At 38.2% G+C, this 25,302-nt stretch overlaps 1 protein-coding gene across 3 annotated transcripts in view; it reads left to right on the forward strand.

The window, feature by feature from the left end:
• Window positions 1-25,091, forward strand: part of LOC129239077 (flotillin-2) — a 122,698-nt gene extending 97,607 nt beyond the window's left edge. For all 3 annotated transcript variants that reach the window (XM_054874362.1, XM_054874361.1, XM_054874363.1), the window contains 3 exons: window positions 17,813-18,380; window positions 18,449-18,632; window positions 24,572-25,091. In XM_054874362.1, coding sequence (XP_054730337.1) covers window positions 17,813-18,380; window positions 18,449-18,632; window positions 24,572-24,751 — 932 coding nt within the window. In that variant the 3' untranslated portion in view covers window positions 24,752-25,091. The remainder of the gene's footprint in view (window positions 1-17,812; window positions 18,381-18,448; window positions 18,633-24,571) is intronic.
• The last annotated feature ends 211 nt before the right edge of the window (window positions 25,092-25,302 follow it).

The following is a 25,302-nucleotide window of genomic DNA, read 5'->3' on the forward strand; positions in this document are numbered from 1 at the left end:
AAAAATCCCAATTTTTTTTAATACTGACTACCCCAACCCCCTATCCTCGTTCACTTTCAGATCCGTTTGGTTCGTTTCTTTATCTGTTTTAGAAAAGGCGGCACTAACGTCGCGGTCGTTAAGGCCGATGATATTATTTATTTATTTGCATATATGTACCTATGTGCCCATAATTATGAAAATGGTCTAAGTCACATATTTCTTGTATCGAGATATTCAATAAATTGCGTTTGAACGAGTTAAAAAATATTTATATATTATGCGACATTTTAATTTACAATTTTCTTAGACTTGGTTAATGGTAGTTTATTGTCAATATGAAATTTTGTATGAATTTCATACGCAAATGTTGTTTTTAAAACTCTACTGGACTTAGACCATTTTCAAAATTAATTGAATGTCCTATAAATGACTTAGTTCAATAAATAACTATGAGTTTTATTTAAAACTTTATTTAAAACAATAACTTTAATGAAATAATCCATGAACCTTAATTAATTATTTTTAAAAAATAATCCATCCGAAAAAATTAGTATGATACGAAAACTAATGCCAAGATGCTCAAAATTCTTGAAGGGGTTGCAAGATTCCTACATAGAAGTTGCGCTGGGTTTTTAATAAACTGCATGATTTTGAAATTGAAACATGGACGCACTTTTTAATATTTAAAGAAAAATGCGATCTTAGCACGAAGAATATAATTTATCTAGTTCGGGTTGGAGTTTCATCATAGCTGCGGTACTCGTAACGACTTTATAAATCCTCAGATCTTCAGCGTATAATAGAAAGTTGGCGAACGAAAGGCAAGAACCAATGTCATTTATAAACAGAATAAACAGCAACAGACCCAGAATACTATCTTATATAATATATTATATAATATATTATAAAATGTGTCGACTGAGCGACTTAGTTCTGCATCCCAAACTATATTTTCCAAAATCAAATTGAAGACTTGACACAAGAGAGAGTCACGCTGTCGGAAACCTGCTTTGGTATCAAATAACTCAGTGCGGTGCTTAGGTAGGTAGGATGGCAAGAGTACCCCAGGTACACTACAAGTAGCACTTACGTGCCTTTTTGATACCATAATGTGGACCACTACCTGTGAAAGGATTTAGGGAGGAGAGAAAACCGTCTACAGCCATCCAGTGCTGTTGATGTAGCGGAGGAGAGAAAAGGGATCTAGGCTGGAGAAGTTCATCAAGTCAACCCCAAAGGGCACGCTAAGGAATCTCAAGCGCCTAGCCGCCAGAGCCGGACATTTGCAGAGAAAGTGTTCCACAGTCTCTTTCTCTGCAGGATCCCCACAGCTTCTGCAATAAGGGTTATACGGAATTCCAAGCTTCTCCGCATGAGTGCCGATCACCCAGTGACCAGTGATCACCGCAATGAGTTTGGAAATTGAATGGCGGGCGATTCCCATCACCTTAAGCGTTCTGTTTCTATCGTATTGAGGCCATAGTGCTTTTGAAATAGCACACGATGAGACAGACCTCCATCTGTCTTCCGCTTTTTCTAGAAAGAAATTGTGTAGTTCCCCTTTAACGACGGCCAAGGGGATACCGATGTCTGAGAAGAGGGTAGCTGGAACCGGTTCTGGCAATTTCATTTCCCTCTATGTTCTGGTGCCCAGGAACCCAGATGAGAGAAATGTTTCTTGCATGTTCGAGACGTTTGAGTTCCTCCTTACAGGAGTTCACGAGAAGTGAGCTGCAATACGGCGACGACAGTGCCTTGATTGCAGCTTGGCTATCGGAAAAAATATTAATGTCTCCCTCCCAACAGCGACCCCGAAGCATTTTGCATGCCTGCAGGATCGCGAAGACCTCTGCTTGAAAGACGCTGTTTGTCCCCGGCAGTTTAAAGGAAACCGAAATGCTGATTGATTTAGAGTAGACCCCCGCTCCCACTCCAGACTCCATTTTGGATCCGTCAGTGAAAACAGAGGCATCTATATCCGCACCGACTCTCCCCTCTTTCCAGTCTTGCCTGCTCGAAAAGATAGCCCTAGCACAACCCTCAAAGCGCAGTTTGCGGATGGAGAGGTCGGTGCGAATATCAGAGAAGGAAGGAGAGATCTGCTTCAAGATGCTACTATGTCCTACAGGAAGTTGTCTCCAAAGGCCAATCTCCTTCAGCCTAATAGCACTCTGAGCAGCAATGGATTTAACCTGCAGATCCACAGGAATGAAGTGGATAATAACGTTGAGCGCAGCGGTGGGACACGTTCTACAGGCACCAGTGATGCCCACACACGCAGTTCTCTGCACTCTCTCTAATTTAGTGGTATTGTAGCCCTTCTGAAGAGCTACCCACCAAACTAGGTAACCGTATGTCAAAATTGGCAGAACCACTAAGTTGTACATCCAAAGTACGACACGTGGCTCGAGACCCCATTTTTTGCCGAACATAGATTTACAGGCGTAGAAGACTATATTGGCCTTCTTAACTCGATTTTCTATGTGCAGCTTCCAGTGGAGCTAGACGTCAAGTATTACACCAAGATACTTGACTTCCGATGAAAAAGTAAGACACTGGTTGTTAAGTCTAGGAAGCTTAAAAGGTGGAGGCTTGTATTTTCTGGTGAATAGCATCAATTCCGTTTTGTCTGGTGGTATTACTCAAAATACTTTTATTCAGCAAAGATGATATTTGACATTTGAAAATCTTACTATGTCGTCGATTTATACTATTTGCAACAAAATAAGGCAGACAATAACGCGAAATTCCACACATGCCGATAAATGAAGTACGAGGATCGTTTGAAAAGTCTGTGCAAAGTCACAGAGATGGCAGTACTGGCACGTATCGAGGTTATGTTTAGTTAGTTTAGCTTCGTTTGGAAGAACACCGTCCAAGCTCCAACCAAATCGGTGTATTTCTTTGTGTTTGGCATTCGTTTGAATCGAGAACGTCGAGTAAATTTCCTTTTTCATCACCGCAACGCATCAGCTCACGCCTCAGCAGTTAAAAAAAAAAAAATAAATAATTGGCGCGTACACTTCAGTTAGGTGTTTGGCCGAGCTCCTCCTCCTATTTGTGGTGTGCGTCTTGATGTTGTTCCACAAATGGAGGGACCTACAGTTTCAAGCCGACTCCGAACGGCAGATAATTTTGTGAGGAGCTTTTTCATGGCAGAAATACACTTGGAGGTTTGCCTTTGCCTGCCGAGGGGCGACCGCTATTAGAAAAATGTTTTTATTAATTTGGGTTTCACCGAGATTCGAACCGACGTTCTCTCTGTGCATTCCGAATGGTAATCGCGCACCAACCCATTCGCCTACGGCGGCCGCCGTCATGGTCGCAAAATAAATGGAAATAGGGTTGTAACTGGCTTGAACTTGGATCCCTCGGATACGTCGGACTACTATTTGTTCCCCAGGTTGAAAAAATGGCTGACAGAAAAAAAAGATTTTATTCAAACGAGAAGTTGATTGCAGAAACGAATGGCTATTTTTCAGACTTGGACACATCCTATTATTCGGAAGGGATCAATTGACAAGAACAGTCTCGGACAAATTCTATAAGCCCCAAAGGAGACTATTTCGAAAAATAAGAAAAGGTTTCCCCAAACAATTAAGTAATTTGTATTTTTGTAGGGACTTTTCAAACGTCCCTCGTATAGATAAAGACTATTCGAGATATGTTGGGAAAAAGATACTCACCTAATTCACTTTTTAGTTATTGGTAAGTTTTAATGTCCGAAAAATCTGCAATTGCTCTGTATTCTGCATTAATTTATTCTGTATTTTGCTTATGAATATTTGGAAATAATTTTAATATATTTAATTTTAATTTCCTGTTAAAGTGCGGTCTGTGCGGTTCAGGAACCTCTGTCCTCCCATAGGACAGGGTGTTCACAGAGGAAATGGAAGATTGTTTCCTTTTTATCCTGTTGTTTGCAACTGTGACAGTATGTGTTGTGAGGGATGTCCATTTTGGCTGCTTGTTCTCCGATAGACCGTCGTTTCATGTTTATCAATGTCGACGATTGCTTGAGGTTGTAGGTGGGCTATAACCTTCTGCTAATTTTGCATTTCGTCTGGTCTCCCCATCTACAATCCGCGATTCGGAGGTATTTAGGGAAATTGTATACTTGACTGCACCTCCATTTCTTCATGTGTTATTTCGAAAACCCTTTGGCCCCAATACGATTACGAAAGGCTCAGAAAGTCCTTTGAACTCCTCGCCATTCAATTTCCAAACTCGTAGCTGTGTTTACCGGTCACTGGACGATCAGTACACACGCGAAAAAGCTAGTGCTACCATTTAACCCCAATTGAAGAAGCTGTGGGGACCTTTCAGAAAAAGAGACTGTAGAGCATTTTCTCTGTAAACGTTCGGGTTTGGCAGCTAGACGACTAAGGTCACTGGGCGCTCCTTTCTTCGACAGCCTGGGGCAGTGCACAAACCTAAATCCAATCAATCTCTTCCATTATATCAACAGCTCTGGCTGGCTGTAGATATTTTCCTGTTGGAGGTCTCATAATGGTATCAAAACGGTGCTTTAGTGCTACTTGAGGAATGCCAGACCGGCACTTTTTGAATGTAATTCTCGGGGTTACTTTTCCTGTACGCCAGCATGTCGAACCTCAGCATCGATTATCCGCTTTCTATTTGCGATGGTTTCGACGTGTAGGCTTATAAGGATTTTCCAATAAGAGGTGTTATTCCCGTAAAAGATCAATGGTTTCGTTGCTTGTGTGGCACGTAGCGCCGTTTTGTTGAAAATAAACGTTGTCTAGATCAATACCATCCAATTCCGGCTATAAAAAATCATTAATCATCTCTCGATAACGCAAATCCATTCACCGTAACTGTTGCTCCAGCTTCATTTTCGAAAAAGTAATGAAGCAATGACTCCGTCTCACCATAAACCGCACCAAACAGTCACACGTTGAGAATAGAGAGGTTTTTCAACAATAACTCTTGGATTTTCTGAGCCCCATATCCCACAATTTTGCTTGTTGACGAAGCCACCGACGTGGAAATGGCCCTCATCACTCAAAATGATTTTTCGATGGAATTCCGGATAATTTTCATGCATTTCAACGACCCAATCAGCAAAGACACGACGTTGTTGATGATCGGCGGGCTTGAGTTCTTGTGTTAACTGGACTTTATAAGCCTTAAGACACAAATCTTTATGTAAAATACGGAGTAATGACGTTTGCGGAATGCCTAATTCCAAAGAACGACGAGGAATGGACAAACCTGGGTTTTCTTCAACACTTTCGGCTACAACAGCAATATTTTCGGCTGCTCTTGAGCGACGTTCACGGGTTTTATGACTCCATATGACTAACTTGTCCCAACAGCCGGATTTTTTCACCAATTTCTGTATTGCGGTCCGACAAGGTGCTTTACGATGACCCAAAAATGTTCGAGTTTTACGAGCCGTCTCTGGCAAATTTTCACCATTTATATAGTGAATTTTAATAAGTTCGATGCGTTGTTTAAGCGTGTATCGTTCCATTTTTATTAATGGCGTAGTTTCTACTTGTCAAATATCAAAAAATGACAGCTTCAAAAGTAACACTAACCGATATAGCGGGCTGTGCAAAATAAAACCTGTTATTGGAAAACCCTTTATATTCGACTTTCTATGTATCCCTTTTCCAGCGCTCATAACTACATTCCAAATGCTCATAGAAGCGGGTTTTGCTTGCGTCGATTATGTCTTCAATCACAGTGTGGGTCGTAAATGAACCGCGCTTTACGCAAATTTTGATTGGTATTTGTTTCTAAATGCTAAACCAGTTACTGAGCTGTTATATTAAAGGTTACATTTCCAAATCAAATGCAAGATGTAGGATGCATGATACGAGTCTGAACCAAGTCTTCGAAAAAGGGAAAAGCTCAGTTGTTAAACTTTCACTTCAGCTACATTTATTTATTTTAGTTCAGGGCTATCCTCCCCTGTAATTTTATACCATGCTAGGGTCATTGACAGTTTTCCGTGTGCGGTGGTACTCGGGACGAAAGCGTTAAACTCAGGCAAGAACAGACACTTCGGCAGCACTCCCAAAAATGTATGGGGAGATACTGTTACAACAGCAAACAAATGTTCAAAGAGGCAAAACAAAGTTTCTGCAAACTTTCGGAAATTTATAAATCTCAGTTTGATATCTAACAAACTTCAATTTGATTCAAACATTTGTAAAACTGAAATTTTCAAGCTTTTTTAATTTTGGAATCAGCCTGTTTTCTTTTGGTATATAGGGTTTTTCAGTAAGAGCGCTTCAACTTTTGAACTTTCTTGAATAAAACACAAACGGTTTGACTTTTTTAACTAATTTTTTTTTATTATCGAGTTTGAACATATACATTTAAGTATGAAATTCGATTTCTTTTGCATGACCACCGCGTGCACTTTTTACGAAGTCCAATCGTTGAACCCAATTTTCGACCACTCTTTTGCATAAATCGGCCGAAATTCCAGCAATTTCGCGTTCAATATTGGCTCTGAGCTCACAAATCGTCGCCGGCTTGTTACTGTAGACCAATGACCTCACATAACCCCAAAACGGGACGGCTTGTTAAATGGACCGTAAAATGGCCGTAATGCTCTTAAAGTAGCAGCAACAGAACGATTATTTTCAGAAAAAATTTGCACGATTTGTAATCGTTGCTCAAGTGTGTAGCGTTCCATGATGAAATGTATACTAATGAAGTTTACAAATGACAAGCGAAAAATAAAAAATATTGCGTCGTTCGACCTCCCTATCGGAAAAAAGTTGAAGCGCACCTATAAAAAAACCCTATACATAACAAATTTGAGAGCTGCGGCTTTGTTAGCCTCAGAAGTTCCCTTGACCTACCCCGATCTACCCGTGGCCAGAAGGAATTCGTGCGCACGTTTGCGCACTAGCCCAGTGCTCGCTGAGTTGAGGCGAAGCACATCTTTTCAGGAGCAGGCCGCAGGTTCTCAAGGAAAGGGATCGTCGTCACTCACTTTCAAATCGAACTCAAACCTAAATGTTTATTATTCATAAATAATGTAGACCTTTTCACTGCCATAATTAATTTATATATTCACAAACTGTACAAAATTCAAAGAATATCTTTTTTACTAATTACAATATTATTGCAATTTTCTGGTCTTGACCTTGTCCGTTCGCGGCCTTATTCAAATGCGCGAACCTTTGACGAAGTTCTTCCACCGCTCGCTGGAACTCTTCCACGCTGTCTTCAGCTTGGTTCGTATAAAGTTGGGAATTTTCTTGATACTGAAATCTCTCGTCGTTTGCATTGATCGCTTCACCAGTAGCATTCAATTCGGTGTCCGCACTTATTGTAGACGTTTGGGCAGATTCATTACGCTTAGCCTCGCCGAGTAGCACTTGACGGCGATATTGGTCAAAATCGGTGGTTCCTAGATTAATAGGACGTGCAAATAGCCCACTCAATGGCAACGACTCTGTAGTTGTATGTTGGAGAGCAGTATTAAAACTGCCAAATGGCACTCTACTGGGCGTTGGTGATACATTTATACCGCCACGTACGCTATTGACCGGAATAAGTTCACCATTTGCACCAACCACAATCAAAGTGTTTGGTGGATATTGAACGCTATTCAAGCTCGTGGAAACCGGTCTGGCAGTGGTCGACAAGATACTCGCAAGTGTGTTCGGATTAAACTGGCCGCTGTTCGGTGAGGTCAGTACGATCAGATTTTCTGCCGATAAACCCTGCACACCTGGTAAATCTCCACGCAAAATACGGAAAGCTCCACCGCCGCCACCTGGTAAAAAAACATTTCAGAGGTCGTTTTTTTACACCAGCACCTCTCGCAAGATTATGAAATTATATAATATTATTATATTAACCTCCACCGCCTCCTCCGCCGCCACCTCCATTGGTCCCATTAAAAAATCCTCCTCCACCACCTCCGCCGCCGCCTCCTCCTCCTCCTCCGCCGCCACCACCACCGCCACCTCCACCAAAGTACGGCGGATACCAAGGACAGCCGCAGATACCAGGAGGTCCTGGAGGACCAGGTGGACCGCGTGCTGGAGGATAGTACGGCGATGGACCATAACCGGGATCTCCTCTTGGTCCTGGTGGCCCCATAGGACCTGGCGCACCAGGCTCACACGTACATTTCATCAATGATGCTCTGGCACCTGACCACACAGTTGCTGCAAAATATATGACGGTTAACACAAATCTTTACTGCACACCAAAAATACTTACTAGAAATTGCTGCCAACAGGCTGATCCATTTCATTGCTAACACAAAATATATTTTCTCTGTTGAAATTTCGAAATAATGTTGACACGTTAAATATCCAATTGAGTATGCGGGCCTAACTTGTGCCTAGCAGTATTTATATACAAATGCAGCTTTAAAAAGAAAATGTGTTTTTCTCGAATAACGGACCTGCATGTCCGTTAGATTTAAGCAAAACTATTTATGAGCCATGAAAGTGCAATATAATTTTATAAACAATCATTCACAAATTCTAGCAGCCATAACCCGAGATTCTCATTCACAAAAAGGTTCACTCGCCATTCAAAGTGCAAGCCGTTACATTTAACGTCTCCGAGCCGCTATGTTCTTAAACCATCTCCCATGCTCACACGCACCATTACACAACGAACGATGCTGCGAACCAAACTGCAGCTACATACATGTAATTTAATGTAGTGACAAAACCTTTTCAAAGCGAACAAAAACAACTTAATCGTCAATTTATTCAAATACGAGCATTTGATCTGAATGCAAAGGTGTGGTGAGCGCATCACGAATGCAAGAACGCCGATCCAGTGGTCGTCAATTAGAGAACAAGTCGAACTGTCAGTACTTTGTTGCCATGTGTGTGCACTCATATGCATATACATATATGCGTACATATGTACTAGTAAAAGGTATTATTTCATTAAGTTAGTTATTTAGAGCCAATGAATATTCTGGAAGACTTTCTTTAGGCAAGGGAAATACTTTTGCTTTTGTTAAAGAACTCCAGCTTATATAATATAATATGCATGCACCAGTATACATACATATGTAAAAGTGTGTGCACGTACCAGTATACTAGGTTGGCCCAAGATAAAACGTTTGTATCTTGATGTTAATCTCTAAAAAAAAGTATGTACCTATAATTTTTATAATTATATAGTTTTATTATATATTATATTATTATTTATTGACGTGATAACGTCTTATAATTCGATTTAGCCGGCTGCACGCAGGAAAAAATGTGTCGTTATCTTGCTCAATCGCCATTACCTTGCTCAATCGCCGTTACCTTGCTTGAACTGCAAGCGAAAGCGCGGAACGAACGACAAATAGGCACAGTCGGCCCCCGCATTCGGCAACGTTCGACATCTGGCTCTCTCCTACTTGACTGAGCATGTATGTATGTATATATATGCGCATATGTACATATATAAATCCACATATTAGTATTTGCATACGCCTTCTTCCTGCGTGCATGGTAATGAACCATTTCTCTGTTGAGAATAGGACGATGATAGGAAAAGTAGGAAATGAAAGGGACTGTTTCGAGTGTAATGTGTCTTGAAAAAGGCAAGTCGATGATGTTGCCTCTTAGTGTTGTTGACTTATTAACGTCTGATGCACAATCGAAATTGAAGATATCTTTCATGAATTTGATAAATGTTTCGTCATTTTTCACGTTTGTGTAAATGTAACTTGACCTATTCCATTGCGATTCCATTTACCTCCTTCTCTAAATCCATACAAAATATCTATCAAACAAATAAAATTAAAATTTTCTTTTGAAAAATGCAACCATTCCATCAGTATTTTCTTATGACGTTGTCACGTTAAACTATCGTCAGTAAACCGACTTTACAGACAACCTCTTTTTTTATTATTTATTTTATTATTATTTTGTAGGTAATTATTGTTTTTTACGCTTTTAAAATTACCATTGAAGTCCCATGGAAAGGATGCTTTTTTTAGTAGATTTTTGTTTTTGACCACCCTAATGTACACTCAAAGCAACTAATTCGATTACATTTGAATAATTTGAAATATAAAGAAAGTAATATTTTTTCTTTTGAGCACTCGTACGAGTAAATAAGTGAAAACAAGAAAAGTTTATTCCAGCCAATTAACACGTTGGCTGCCACGTCGCACGTTTTCATGCGACACCTAAATGTTACCCTGAGGCCACGTCGCACATTTGCGTGCGACACGTAAATGTTACCCTTAGGCCACGTCACACTTTAATACGGAATTTTACAAGAATTTGGATTCTCTGGCCTGTGGTGAACATTTTGGTGTATTTCCCATGGCCGTTGTGTATTTTTAATGGTATTTTTTTGGATAATAAAAAAGTTCTAAATTAAAATTTGTCTTTTTATTAATTCTTTTAAAAATTAATTCATTTATGAACAAAACAAATATAAAAATATATATGTATGTAAATTCAAATGGAAATCAGTAGAAAAACAATAAACTTAAAATTAAAAATTCAATTTTTTAATGGAGATCAGTGCAAAAATTAATTTTTCTGGTGGGAATATTTAGGAAAAAATTCTACACATAGTTGCGGTTTATTGGGCAGTAGGTGGTGGTCCTTTTCAAGCTCTTTCTGGCTGTTACTCTATCAGCAGATTTTTTTGACATGGCATAACACAATACACAAGCACGCCTTATTGTTTTTCCGTTGTCGTCATTTCTTTTTTCTATAAAATGTTTTCCTTTTGTTATGGGTTCTGGAGACATGAAGTCCAACAAAGCATTTGAAGTCTCCTGCCGGAACTTGGTTATTGAAATTTGTTTGTTTGTAGCCTTTTTATATATTATAAAGGCATTTACGACAGACATTCCTAGTAACAGTTCAAAAGCCACTTTGCGGTACCACTTAACACCTCTTCTGAGAGTGGTGGCGTAGGCGGTCATTTGATCGGATATATCAACACCTCATTTGGCTTTGTTGTAATCAATAACAGCAAGAGGTTTTTCAAAAGCTCGTTGCCTTCGCTTCCTGGTGGAAAACTAAGTAAAATAAACCAAAAATATCAAATACAACTCAAAAACTACAAAAAATTACTGTCGCACATTTTCGTGCGACGTGGCCCCACAACATGTTTTATGATCTCCCAGGCCATGTCGAAAATGTGCGACACAAAAAAACCATTACAACTACAAAATTAGCGACCAAAATAAAGTCGCGAGTAGTCAAAACTTATTTTTAGGCACTAAGAAACAAAAAAGAACATAAATAAGTTGTTGGCCTCAGGTGACCAAAATTGTTAAATGACACTGCTACTGAACGATCAAAATTCTAAAAAGGCTTTGGCAGCCAACGTGTTAAAAAATATTAGTATGGGAATAACAATAGTAGAAAGTGAAGTATACAGTCATCAAGCCATAGTGACATTCGAAGATATAATACAATTGTAAGATAAAAAAGAAAATAGAAATATGAATTCGAAATTGTGCAATGACTAAAAAAAAAAATTACATACAAAAATTTTGTCGAAATGAGTCAAAAAGTGCCTAAAATTGAGAAAAAATTAATTGATTGCCATAGAAAACGTCACATTTTCAAACTGTGACTTTTTCCATTGAAAAATAATGCATTAAGAGACGGTGTAAACTTAAAGGCGCGATATTGTGAGAAAATTACCTCATCCAAGAAAGCGGAACACAGATCGATAATCTGCAACCCAAAAGTAGCTTTACGTGTCTTAACATTTCTTGATGTAATTTTAGTGCCCCTTCAGTGTTATTTCATCAAGCTCTGATAAAGTAAGTGGTCTTTTCTTTGTTAAAATACTTACTGCTAAATATTTTTTTAGGTAAAAAAAAAGCAGTGAAATAATATTTTTTAGAATACATCGTGTAATAGAAGAAAATATTTCTGAGCGATTCGGTGCGATGGCATGGTGCAGAATCATCGTGTAAAATGACGCCGCCCATATAAGAAAAAGTATCCACAATTGAAGAAAGCTTGATTTTCTACACATTACTGTATGATAGGTAAACCACGCCCAAATCATCCATCTTGCCCCTACCTAGCGGTACATCTGACACATTCACCTGATCTTCTGCGAATGTACGACATCTCTTCTAAGCCAAAAAATTTTAATTTTGGATTTGTCCGAAAAGTTGACGTTTCTCCAATATTCTTTAGTCCATTTTATTTTTTGTAATTTAGCCCATTGGAGACGCTTATGCTGCATTTGAACTCTTAAAATGGCTGTTTGGCGAGACGACTGATAACTAGACCGGCTTCTAGGGGACGTCGCCGAACTGTTTATGTGCTGATTCCGACTCTATTTGATTGTTGAAGTTCACTACTGTTCTTCAGCCGTTTGAACTGGTCTGAATGCTGAACCATTTAATACGATGGTCATTTAAGATTAAGTGGTATTTTCCGCCGTCCGGAAACAAATCTTGCGTTTATAAATACAGTCGCATAGGCATTTTCACATATTATTGAGTAAAATTGCTGAAAGCAGTTTGGGTGAAACTTATTTTTCACTAATTTTGCAAATATATATAATAATATAAGTACTAAATTTTTGAGTTCGTCAAGCCAAAATTGTGGTTTGATGAATTACGATCAATTTGATATATTTCGCACATTTTATTTTACTTGCAGCGCAAGTGTAATGGCGCAAGAATTCATTAAGTTCTCATGGCCAATTCAATGTAAAGTGATCCAAGTATTTTGAACATGGTTTGGAATTTTTCTGAAAATTGGTTTATTTGGCATGGCTTGATTGTAATAAAAAAGAAATATTAAAAAAAAATTTTAAATTTTGCTATCGAGTTTTTAAAGTCAAATATCTTCGGTTCTTTTTAACATTTTTATTTTTTAATTTTTTAGGAAGAAAATTACTTGTAAAAAAATTTTGGAAAGAAATTATATTGTTTCATTTGTAAAAAATACCCTCTCTCAGATTTTTTCTTATCTTATTCATTAATAGATGAGACTATACCCAGTAATCCATGGAAGTTTCATAGCGGGATTCCATTAACTTTTCGATTTATATTGAAATAAGTACAGCGAGCCACTGAAAAATCAATGCGAATCAATCGAAGTATCGCATAATATTACGATACCTCCCCTGTGATAGTTTGACTCGGCTCTTATTATTCATCATATATCAGACCGAGTTGATCCCACTAAATACAGTATACATACCATAAACTCGGCGGCGTGAATATTATTCGTTTTGACTGTGGGCGTGGAAGCATATACGAGATTTTCTGAATTTCGTGTAAGGAATAAGATTCAGCAATAAAGTAGGGCACGCTTATGACATAACCTCTACCGCTACTGACCGACCGAGCGAAGCTGCAATTAAATCTCTACAATCAGGTATCATCAGATAGCCATCGAAAGTTGAAGAGTCGCGCATAAGCAGGTTTCGCAATGCAGCACAAGTATTGTACCATATAGCTGCTTGGTCACAATGAAATTTCTGAAAAGGAGAAGGTCGAAATTATTTATGGCGAACTCCGTTAAAATTATGGTGAGCTATGACATCTACTTGTCGGATAAAAAGGCAAATTTGGCTCCAACCCGATGAAAATATGATCTAGCCGCTAATACAGCTTGATCGTTCTCCCTCCAACTTGACGGTCGGCATAGTGACAAGACAATATCTGATGGATAAACGCGGTTATAGGCAGCTTGAAGTATCTGGGCTTCGCGTTCAATTATTACTCTCGCTGCTGCAGAGGCGAGGAGGAGGGGGAAAGTTGTATACAGTACCTCTACCGCTGTCCCGCATCGACAGAATTATATTTTCGAATGCCTAGCAGACCTTTACTCAGCAAGTACTCATATTCTCAAATTATTGGGCTTTATAAAGCACAACCAATGATTGAAATTTAAGGGGCAATGCGACGAACTTAGCAAAAGAAAAAGATTCAGTGTTGTTGTGTCTGAGCTCACGTACACCTTGCACTGGAGCCAGCTAACTTAACACGTTGGCTGCAAGAAAGCATGTATGTGTGAGTATAATGTCTTGTGTTTGGTAGTTTCTATTGCTTTTGCCTACTCTTCCTCTTCACCAACAAGTAATTTCATTCTTCCGATTGACAGTCGTAATAATTGTCTACAAAGCCGTAAGGGGGCCACCAACCATGTTTTTATAACTCATTTTATTTGCTGAAAATAATATTTCAACACGCATCGCATAATGAAAAGTTCACGTCGGCGCCTTGAGCAAACCATAGAAATGTATTAACATATCCTAAGTCAAATCAAAATGTTATACTTAGAACCCAGACGAACAACCACGTTAAATGTATCATTATAATTTAATGGGCATTTTTAGTTTATGTTAAACAAAAAAAATTGTTTGTGGTATTTATTTATTTTTTGGTATGCATGTAAATTAATACGTTAAGGGGATAGATACCTGTAAAATTTCGAAAAAAAAATTTTTTTTTTTCATAAAATGTTAATAACAGGTGGCGCTAAAGTAATCCTCCTATCAGAAAATGCTATGCATTTTGCGATTGGCCCCTAATGTCAGTTCTGTTTTAACATTTGTGTAGTAAACGCATACGAAATTCACGTTAATAAACAATGTTACGCTACACTGCTCCAGAACGCGGAATATTACTGACTATTTATTTGACCAATAATCGGTCGGTGACTTTGGCACAACGTGAATTTCGTCGCAGATTTCCTCGCCGTCCAACGCCTACTGGTGAAACACTGCGACGTTTAGCCGCTCGCCTCGAAGAGACTGACACAACACGAGATGCTGCCAGGCGTGGCAGACCCCGGAGTAGCCGTTCTGCAGAGAATATTGCTGCTGTATTGCTGTCATGGAAGCGCCGTCGACATCGACCAGACGACGTGCCACGCAAATGGGTATCAGTCGACGGTCTTTACAGCGAATTTTGGTACAAGATTTGAATATGTTTCCGTACAAAGTCCAGACGGTGCATCAGCTGTTAGCTGCTGACCGCCAATCGCGTCTAACATACGCTCAAGCCATCCTTAATCACCACCAAGAGGAAGATGATTTTTCATCAAAAATAATCATGAGTGGTGAGGCCCATTTCTATCTTAGCGGGTGCGTAAATAAGCAAAATTTAGGCTTCTGGGGCACTGGAAATCCGCGTGTAAGCCACGAAGAGCTATTACACCCGCTCAAAGTCACTGTATGGTGTGCTGTTTTCGCTTGAGGAGTCATCGGACCTTTTTTCTTCGAAGTCGTCGCGGGCCGAACGGTTACTGTGAATGGTGAGCGCTACAGAGCAATGATCGCCGAGTTCTTTTCGCCGCAATTTGATGAATTGGGATTGGAAAACATGTGGCTCCAACAGGACGGTGCAACGGCACACACTGCACGTGCCACAACCGATATGCTGAAGGATGCATTTCCCGGGTGCCTAAGCTTCCGTTTTGGCGATTTGCACTGGCCAGCAAGATCGCCTGATTTGACTGCTCCAGACTTCTTTTTGTGGGGCTTTTTGAAGTCGCGGGTTTATGTCAACAAGCCTCAGACTCTTGCAGCTCTTAAAGACAATATTCGTCAAGAATGTGAGGACCTATCGCCGGAAGTTTTGGCCAAAGTGATGGAAAATGCCATAAAAAGGGCTCAAATGGCAATCAACTGTGGCGGCGGCCATTTACATGACATCATATTCTCGACTTGATGTAAAAAAAAATTAAAAGACCAAATAAAAATAATCCAGAAGAAGAATCAAAGTTTTTAATATTTTTTTTTAATTACAGCCAAAAAACATCGCAAGGTTACTTTTGCGCCACCTTGTATAATCCTTTAAGAATATGTCAAAAAAAATTGAGAACGTAATTTAAAGTATTTCTTATATTACAGATCGTCAACCGTGACGACTCTATTCTTTGCGTTCGAGTGCTGGGAGAGGTACAAGTATAGTTATGTATTCAAACTTTAGACGCGTTTTTCTCAAAACTATATTTTTCGAATTGGCGTACACGATAACTCGAAAAGTTATTGACCGATCTCCCTGAAATTTTGCACGCATCTGTTTTATGATTTTACTTTCTATGTGAATTACAATTTTTCGAAAATTTATCGAAAAAATAATTCTTTCGAAGCAAAAATAGTAGGAAAATTCGCCCCAAAATTCATTTTGTTTTGAAGCATTTTATTCCGCGAATTTTTTTTTCACTTTGTTTTACTTCATATAGAAATTATGACATTAATAAACAAAAAAATTTTTGGTTTTTTGCATTTAAGTCACTGACGCCGATGCTACAATGCGCGCCGATTGAGAAGCCCCGCTGCGACCTTCCTGGAAGAATTGAGTCTACATCCGCTATTTTAAATGATTAAAATAAAAATAAAAATTTTATATTATTTTAATGTACAAATAAACTGTATGCCAATTTTGAAAAAAATATATTGACTTCTTCATTTTAAATAATTTTAATGAAAATCAGGGGAAATATGGCCGTTTACAGGTATCTGTCCCCTTAAGCACGGTCCTCGCACTTTTCCAAATTTATCTACTTTCCCTGTTTCTAAATAAAAAACAGAGGTTGTCTGTAAAGTCGGTTTTCTGACGATAGTTTAACGTGATAACGTCATAAGAAAATACTAATTGAATGGTTGCATTTTTCAAAAGAAAATTTTAATTTTATTTGTTTGATAGATATTTTGTATGGATATAGAGAATGAGTTAACATTAACATAACATAATATACTTTAACACAACATAACATAACATAACATAACATAACATAACATAACATAACATAACATAACACAACATAACATAACATAACATAACATAACATAACATAACATAACATAACATAACATAACATAACATAACATAACATAGCATAACATAACATAACATAACATAACATAACATAACATGACATAACATAACATAACATAACATAACATAACATAACATAACATAATATAACATAACATAACATAACATAACATAACATATCATAACATAACATAACATAACATAACATATCATAACATAATATAATCACGTCAAAAAATAATAATAACATTAAAACAACAGGTATTATTAACAAACTTGGTTTTATTTTAAATTCTTCAAGTAAATCAACTTAATAATAATCAATAAGAAGGCATATGCAAATACAAATACGTGAATTTATATATGTACATATGCGCATATACATACACATATACGCTCACTTAAGTAGGAGAGAGCAAGATGTTGAACGTTGCCGTTCGTTTGCTTTGTTTGCTTTGTCGTTCGTTCCGCGCTTTCGCTTGCAGTTCATTCAAGGTAATGGCAATGAGCAAGGTAACGACATATGAGCAAGGTAACGGCAATGATCAAGGTAACACTAATGAGCAAGGTAACGACACATTTTTTCGTGCGTGCAGCCTGTTAAATCGAATTATAAGACGTTATCACGTCAATAACTCATTCGTCGAACCCAAAAACTCAAAGTGCTCAACCATCTGTGCGATCCTTCTGGCAGAAAAATGTGAAACACAGATGGCGCTCTAAGCAGTAAGAAGGTGTTATTCCTAAGCAACGACAGGTGGGCATTCCCACTATTTAAAATAGGTAGCGGCAGGCTAATCACCTACCCTGTCAGAAATCAAATAGATTAACGAAACCAACGCAAGACAAGTCTTGTCGCAGCCCTATGCTCTCGAGAGGAGTGAACAAGGAAAAAACAAAAAAATGAAAATTAATTAATGTATGAAACTATCAACTCCCTGTATTAAAAAAACTTTGGAGTTCCATCTAAACATAAGATTAATATTTTGCTGATATGCTTGGATAATCTAGCAATAAGTTCATATAATCTAGAACTTTTAAATTTGCCAAACATCTGTAGTTACCATATATTTTCTTGTACAATTACAGGAACTCTTACAGTCGAAGAGGTGTACAAAGATCGCGACCAATTCGCAGCGCTGGTGCGAGAGGTGGCCGCACCTGATGTCGGCCGCATGGGCATTGAAATACTCTCATTCACCATCAAGGACGTCTACGATGACGTGCAATATTTGGCCTCGCTGGGCAAAGCGCAAACGGCGAGCGTTAAGCGAGACGCCGATGCGGGCGTGGCTGAGGCCAATCGTGACGCCGGCATACGCGAAGCTGAATGTGAAAAAAGCGCCATGGATGTAAAATACTCCACGGATACTAAGATCGAGGACAATTCGCGTATGTATAAGTTGCAGAAAGCAAACTTTGATCAGGAGATCAACACAGCGAAGGCCGAATCGCAATTGGCTTATGAATTGCAAGCAGCGAAGATACGCCAAAGAATACGTAATGAGGAGATACAAATCGAAGTTGTCGAACGACGTAAACAAATCGAAATCGAAGCACAGGAAGTGCAACGCAAGGAACGCGAACTGATGGCTACCGTGAAACTGCCAGCCGAAGCGGAGGCACATCGTGTACAAACTATAGCACAGGGCAAACAGTGAGTAGACGGAAACGTTTTGCTTTGAATGAAAATCGCTAACCGATTTTATTTTCTTTATTTTAAAGATGCCAAACAATCGAAGCTGCCCGCGCTGAGGCCGAGAAGATACGCAAAATTGGTACAGCTGAGGCTCTTGCTATTGAAGTGGTGGGCAAAGCGGAGGCCCTCAGCATGAAGTGTAAGGCGCAGGTGTATAGGCAGTACGGTGATGCTGCCATTATGAACATAGTACTTGAATCTCTGCCTAAGGTGAGTGGGACTACCTCAAAGCTGTTTGTCTGTTTTTTATTTGTTTTTTGTTGCTCCTCTTATCTTATCTCAAAACAAAGCTCCGAATATGCATATATACACATATATGTACGTATGTAATCAGGCAACCGTGAATCGAGCGCAAACTGTTTGCAACCTTATCACTAAGCGCGTCGTAGTAAAGTTACGTATACAACCCTACGACTACGAGAAATCTGCTATCACTGAATCAATGTGAACCAGAAAGAGTGCTGCCAAGTATTGTGAATATTGATGACTCACATTCTACTAGTTTGCTGCATTTTAAAAAAATTGGCAAAGTAACAGTACTCAATCAACTGAATTTTAGTTTGAAACTTTTCTCCGACAACCAAAACACGTCAGACAAATTCTTTGAAACTCTACGCATTACGAATTTTCGACTTAGCTATTCGCCGTGGCCATATTTATGACTTTTTCGTAGAACCTACGAAAATCATACTACGCTAGATTCAGTGACATACGAGGGCGAGTCAATAAGTCCGTATTTGTATTTGTATTTCTTACCTCTTTATTGAAAGAGAAATACTGCTCCTGTCAACAGGCATCTGTCAGTTGACTCCTGTCAAAATTTGAACGTGCTGCGTCAGTTAGTTTGTGTTTTACAGCTACCTTTATCAGACTACCCAGTAATTTGAGGAGAAAATGGAAAAAACTGAATTTCGTGTGCTTATTAAGCCGATTCACCCTTAAAAACCCACTGTTTCGACTGTTGTTTGGTCTCTGGTGTGTGGTGATGGATCCATGTTTCGTCCACGGTTACAAAACGGCGCAAAAACTCCTCCATATTGCGATTAAACAACGCCAAACCTTCCTGTGAAGTTGTTACACGATTGCGTTTGTGGTCGACTGTGAATGACTGGGTAGTCTGATAAAGGTAGCTGTAAAACACAAACTAACTGACGCAGCACGTTCAAATTTTGACAGAAGTCAACTGACAGATGCCTGTTGACAGGAGCAGTATTTCTTTTTTAGTAAAGAGGTCAGAAATACAAATACAAATACGGACTTATTGACCCGCCCTCATAATTTGTTTTTCTTTTTTTTTTTTGTGGGAGGAGGTAGAGTTCAAAATGCTTTCGCACTTACAGCGACCATCGTTTACTGCATCGAGTGGTGTGGTCACTCCTTCTGGGCAGACAGCCTTCACGGGACTACATACTTTTTGTATTACTTCGGGAGAGCCCAGAACGGCATCCATAAAGCATCCAATTCTATTCACCCACGTCTGAGCACAAAGACTGCAGCGCCAAAGACAGTGCGGTAGGCTGAGGCAAATCTGAGTGCCAAGAATAGGTAGGTTTAAGGTTTGCACTTCTACCTCATGGTCTTTTGTGCCTCATCCAAACCCAGCTCCCTTATTAAACTTAAAATAGAGCTGGGTCGGGCTAAGCATATCTGCCTTTCTTCTGGCTGCAACTAGTCGAGATGTCTCAACCTTGACCGCTCTATAGCGCTGCATTAAAGAAGAAACTATATTGGAGTCTCCTGACACTCAGTGGGCCATATTCCCATCCTACGCAATCTACAATTGCCAGTGATAGGGTCTGATTAAGTGAAGTAAAGATTTTTCGATGGATATCTCTGTTTTTATTTTGCCCCTTGCAGCTTGAAAGTCCTTAAAAAAATTAGATATATGAAGAAATAAAAAATGGGTATGCATTACGATACAAAATCTATAGTTTCATGTGCATATGAAATTTTTCTTGGATAGCTTTCATTGTCACACGGTGTAATCAGTGCCACAATTAGAATGCAAATTCCTCATAAATAGAAAAATTATATTTGATTTGAAGGTGAATCCAAATAGAATAAAAATTTTCGCCTCGCATTTGAGTTTCTCTTGTTTTGGAGGTAAACAGATTATGAGACCTCTAGAATATTTTTTATTCTACACTCACAAAACTGGATTCTATTGATTATGAACACACGCTTATTATTCAGTTTATACCAGAAGTAATTCTATGAAGCTTTAAGCTAAATACACACCAGGCAACCGTTGCAGCAACACGACCATGTTGAAGCAACCGTTGCCTCGTGTGTAGCTGTGTTGCCAATTGATTTTCGTGTTGCTGCAACCGTTGCCTAAAATATCATATAAATTTGATTTTTGGGATAGGTTGCTGCAACCGTTGCTTCGTGTGTATCATTGTTTACTGCTTTTACTCGTTCAGTTCGTTGAAAACAAGCGAAGAAGAAGGTTCGTGCGGAGTAAAATAAAGGGGGGGTAAGGGATAAACGCTAAAAAAAAACACTTTTTTCATGAATTTATTGTAGCGAAACGGTTCAAGGCAGTTTATTAAAAGTTGTTGCATATTATAAAGTAACATTTCAAGAATATTTGATAAAATTTTCATGTAAAAATATTTCAAAATGAGCGAATGAGAGCACATTTACGTAGACGTCTTTTCAAAAATACATTTTGCAGTAGTCAGCATATCTCAGCGTAGAATCATCTGAAATCAAAAAAATCGAATAATTTAGTTAAAGTATGAGTTAAACTTCCCCCCAACGTTTATTTTGACGATTTATTTTCATTTTCAGCCATTTGGTAGTCGTTTGAAGTAAAAAGTGATTTTTGACGAAAAAATGCCGCCATTTTGTAGGTGTAAAACCACCTTAATATAAAAAAAAAATGGCGAAAAAAAAACGTTGGGGGGAGGTTTTTTATATGTAAAATATGTGTGCAAAATTTCAAAAGGATCGGTTGAGTAGTTTTCAAATGCCAATGACTACGCACTTTAAAAAAAAAGGTTCGAGAAAACCGCGTTTAAAGTTTGTAACGGACTACGCGCGCACCTGCTGCGTCTCGGCAGATGTTTGAGGCGGCTCGGCTTTATGCTCTATAACTTAAAAAGTTTTGCTCGGATTGACTTAAAATTTTAACACGGTATTTTTGAAATGTTTTACTACAATAACATGCAAAAAAAAAAAATCGATTTTTATCCCTTACCCCCGCCCCCCCTTAAACAAAGGCAACACGTTGCTTCAACGGTTGCCTCGTGTATATCTAGCTTTACATCGTAGTATACCAGGCATTACTCTCCTTTACTCTGCTGCGTGGTACTCGTATATCCTTAACCTTCTTCATCGGCAAAGTGTTGCAGTATTCTGTAAGCCTATGGGAAACATACAAAACATAAATTCTGATCTTTCGAAGAAGATCCATGAAGAATCCATTTTTTCAATTCAATTCAATTTTTTCAGCATAGCCCCCTTTTTAAATAAGATACACGTGTCCCATTGCTCCGGCCATTTTTTTTTAACTCCTCCAAAAAATTGGATTTGTCGAACTCACCAAAATACGCCTCTGTCTCGGCGATGACTTCCTCATTTGAACAAAATTTATTTTCCGCGAGCCATTTCTTCATATTAGAGAACAAGAAAAAATCGTAGGGAGCCAGATCGAGTGAATAAGCAATCAGCAATTCATAACGTAATTCCTGCAGTTCGGCGGCAACAACTCCGGATGAATGTACTGGTGCGTTATCGTGGTGAAACAGCACCTTCTTTTTCGCCAAATGCGGTCGTGTCTCTTTCAATTTTTGTCAAAGCGGTCAAATAACTCACTGTAGTATTGTCAAGTGATCGTTCTTCCTGGTTCTAAAAAATCTATGAGCATAACTTCGTTCACATTCCAAAAAATCGTCGCCATGACATTTCCGGCCGATGGGACTGTCTTCGCCTTCTTTAAAGGTTCACCGGGAGAAATCCATTGTTTTGATTGTTGCTTAGTCTCTGGTGTGTAATGATAAATCCAGGTTTCATCAACTGTGACAACTCGATCCAAAAATTCCTGCGGATCTCGCTTAAATTGCTCCAAACACTGCTTCGAAGTTAGCAGCCGCATCCGCTTGTTGTCCACCGTGAGCAATCGCGGCACCCATCGGACCAACAATTTTTGTATCGTCAACTTATGTAAAATATTAATTGCCGTTCCGGTCGACACACCGATGGGCTCTGTTACTTTGCTCACTTTCGTTCGTCGATCAGCGAGAATTATGTCGTGGACTTTTTGAATGATTTCCGCGGTAACCACGTCGCTCCTCATCAACAACGGATGTTCGCCCCGTTTAAATTCGTTGAATCAATATCTTCCTGTGGTCAAAGATGGCGAAGCATCTCTATAGACAGCGTCCAACTTTGCTTTTATCTTCTCGCATTTTTTCCCATCCAAAAACAAAAAGCGAATTATCGAACGATACTGCTCGTTTTCCATCTTAGCGAATATTACGAAACACGTCTTACTGGAATAGCTGCCAAATCCAAACTAATCTATCAATCAGTCTGAAATTTGTTTTGCCGCCGTTTGATAGATGGCAGCACACGATGCTAATACCAACTTCCCTCTGAAACGCCCTTTGTCATCAAACACGGGTACTTATTGAACCGCCTTCGTATGATCGAAATCAGACCATAATAACGCTTTTTCAAATAATCTCAACACACATTTCCTCCTAGGCAGTTAATATCAGTGGCGTTCACAACAATAATTTTTTATTTTTTGTAACTCAAAGTTTCAAATTTTGTCCAAAATTAAAAAAAAAATCATAAAATGTTCATCAAATTTCATACTTTTTAGTTAGAATGTTAGAAAAATTTTGGACTTTTTTATTTTTTTCTTTTTTTTTTTTGTACCGAATATGAAATTTTTGACGTGATAACGTCTTATTATTCGATTTAGCCGGCAGCACGCACGAACAATGTGTCGTTACCTTGCTCATTAGTGTTACCTTGTTCATTTGTCGTTACCTTGCTCATTTGTCGTTACCTTGCTCATTGCCGTTAACTTTAATGAACTGCAAGCGAAAGCGCGGAACGAACAAAGCAAACGAACGGCAACGTTCGACATCTTGCTCTCTCCTACTTAAGTGAGCGTATATATGTACATATATAAATTCACGTATTTGTATTTGCATATACCTTCTTATTGATTATTATTAATTTGATTTACTTGAAGAATTTAAAATAAAACCAAGTTTGTTAATAATACCTGTTGTTTTAATGTTATTATTATAAATTTTTTTTTATATATATGAAGGAAAAAATGTATGGTAATATTTACCATATACCTTATAAGATATGTTGTATACTAATATATGTATATAAACATGCATATACATATACAATTTCGCGCAATTTTCAAAAAGAACAAATCTATATGTAAAGATGCATACAAATCATATGGACATATCAAATATACGAATCTATTCCGTACGCAAGCAAATGTAAGCTAATGTGCTTGAACTGCAAGCGAGAGCGCGGAACGAACGACAAAGACCACAATCGGCCCCCGCGTTCGGCAACGTTCGACATCTGGCTCTGTCCTACTTGAGTGAGCATACATATGTATGTATATGCGCATTTGTATATAAATTCACATATTTGTGTTTGCATATGCTTTCTTGCTGTGTGCATGGTAATGAACCATTTTTCTGTTGAGAATAGGACGATGATAGAAAAAGTAGGAAATGAAAGGGAGTGTTTCGAGTGTAAAGTGTCTTGAAAAAGGCAAATCGATGATGGTGCCTCTTAGTGTTGTTGACTTATTAACGTCTGATGCACAATCGAAATTGAACATATCTTTCATGAATTTGATAAATGTTTCGTCATTTTTCACGTTTGTGTAAATGTAACTTGACCTATTCCATTGCAATTCCATTTACCTCCTCCTCTATATCCATACAAAATATCTATCAAACAAATAAAATTAAAATTTTGTTTTGAAAATTGCAACCATTCCATCAATATTTTCTTATGACGTTGTCACGTTAAACTATCGTCAGTAAACCGACTTTACAGACAACCTCTTTTTTTTCTATTTTACGACAGCTTACTCATAATCCCTTTGCTCATTTCAGTATTACACCAATTCTTATTCAATTTCATTTTATTTGCAGATCGCTGCCGAAGTAGCTGCACCACTCGCCAAGACCGATGAGATCGTACTCATTGGTGGCAATGACAATTTAACAAACGATGTGACACGTTTAGTAGCACAATTACCACCGTCAATCAATGCACTCACCGGTGTCGATCTGACGAAAGTGTTGTCGAAGATACCCGGAGCCAAGGCGTGAAATTCAATGCAACACTCCAGCATGCAAACACCACAAGATGCCAGATCGATGATGTTAATGACGTAAAAATGAACGGTATATGGAATGACGATGACGAAAAGTGAAAAATAAAGTTAATAAATAAATGCAAAGAAATAATAAAATAAATAAATAAAATTGAAATCAAACACAATCACGTAAACAACAAAATTACAACAAATTAAGAAGAAGAAAAAACTGAAGCAAAATTATTGTATTTCGAAATTTAATAGAAACAATTAAAATAAAGCTGCATATTTCTAGTAAACAAAAACGAAAATTGGCAACAAATGTAACATTAAGCATAAGGTATATGTATGTATAATATTAAAAACAAAAAACAGTGAAAGCTAAAAAAAAATATTCAAATTTATTAAAAAGCAAAAAAATGTCACGGAAGGACGGAAATATTTATATTTATTATAAAAAAAAAAACGAAATACGAAATACGAAAAACTCTAGCTTAGGCGCCTATTTTTCAAAATTGCTATTTTAAATATACTCGCCTCTTTATTATCAATGTACAACAACAC

Source organism: Anastrepha obliqua, chromosome 2 (assembly GCF_027943255.1).
Source record: "Anastrepha obliqua isolate idAnaObli1 chromosome 2, idAnaObli1_1.0, whole genome shotgun sequence".
In the NCBI taxonomy this organism is placed as follows: Eukaryota; Metazoa; Arthropoda; class Insecta; order Diptera; family Tephritidae; genus Anastrepha; species Anastrepha obliqua.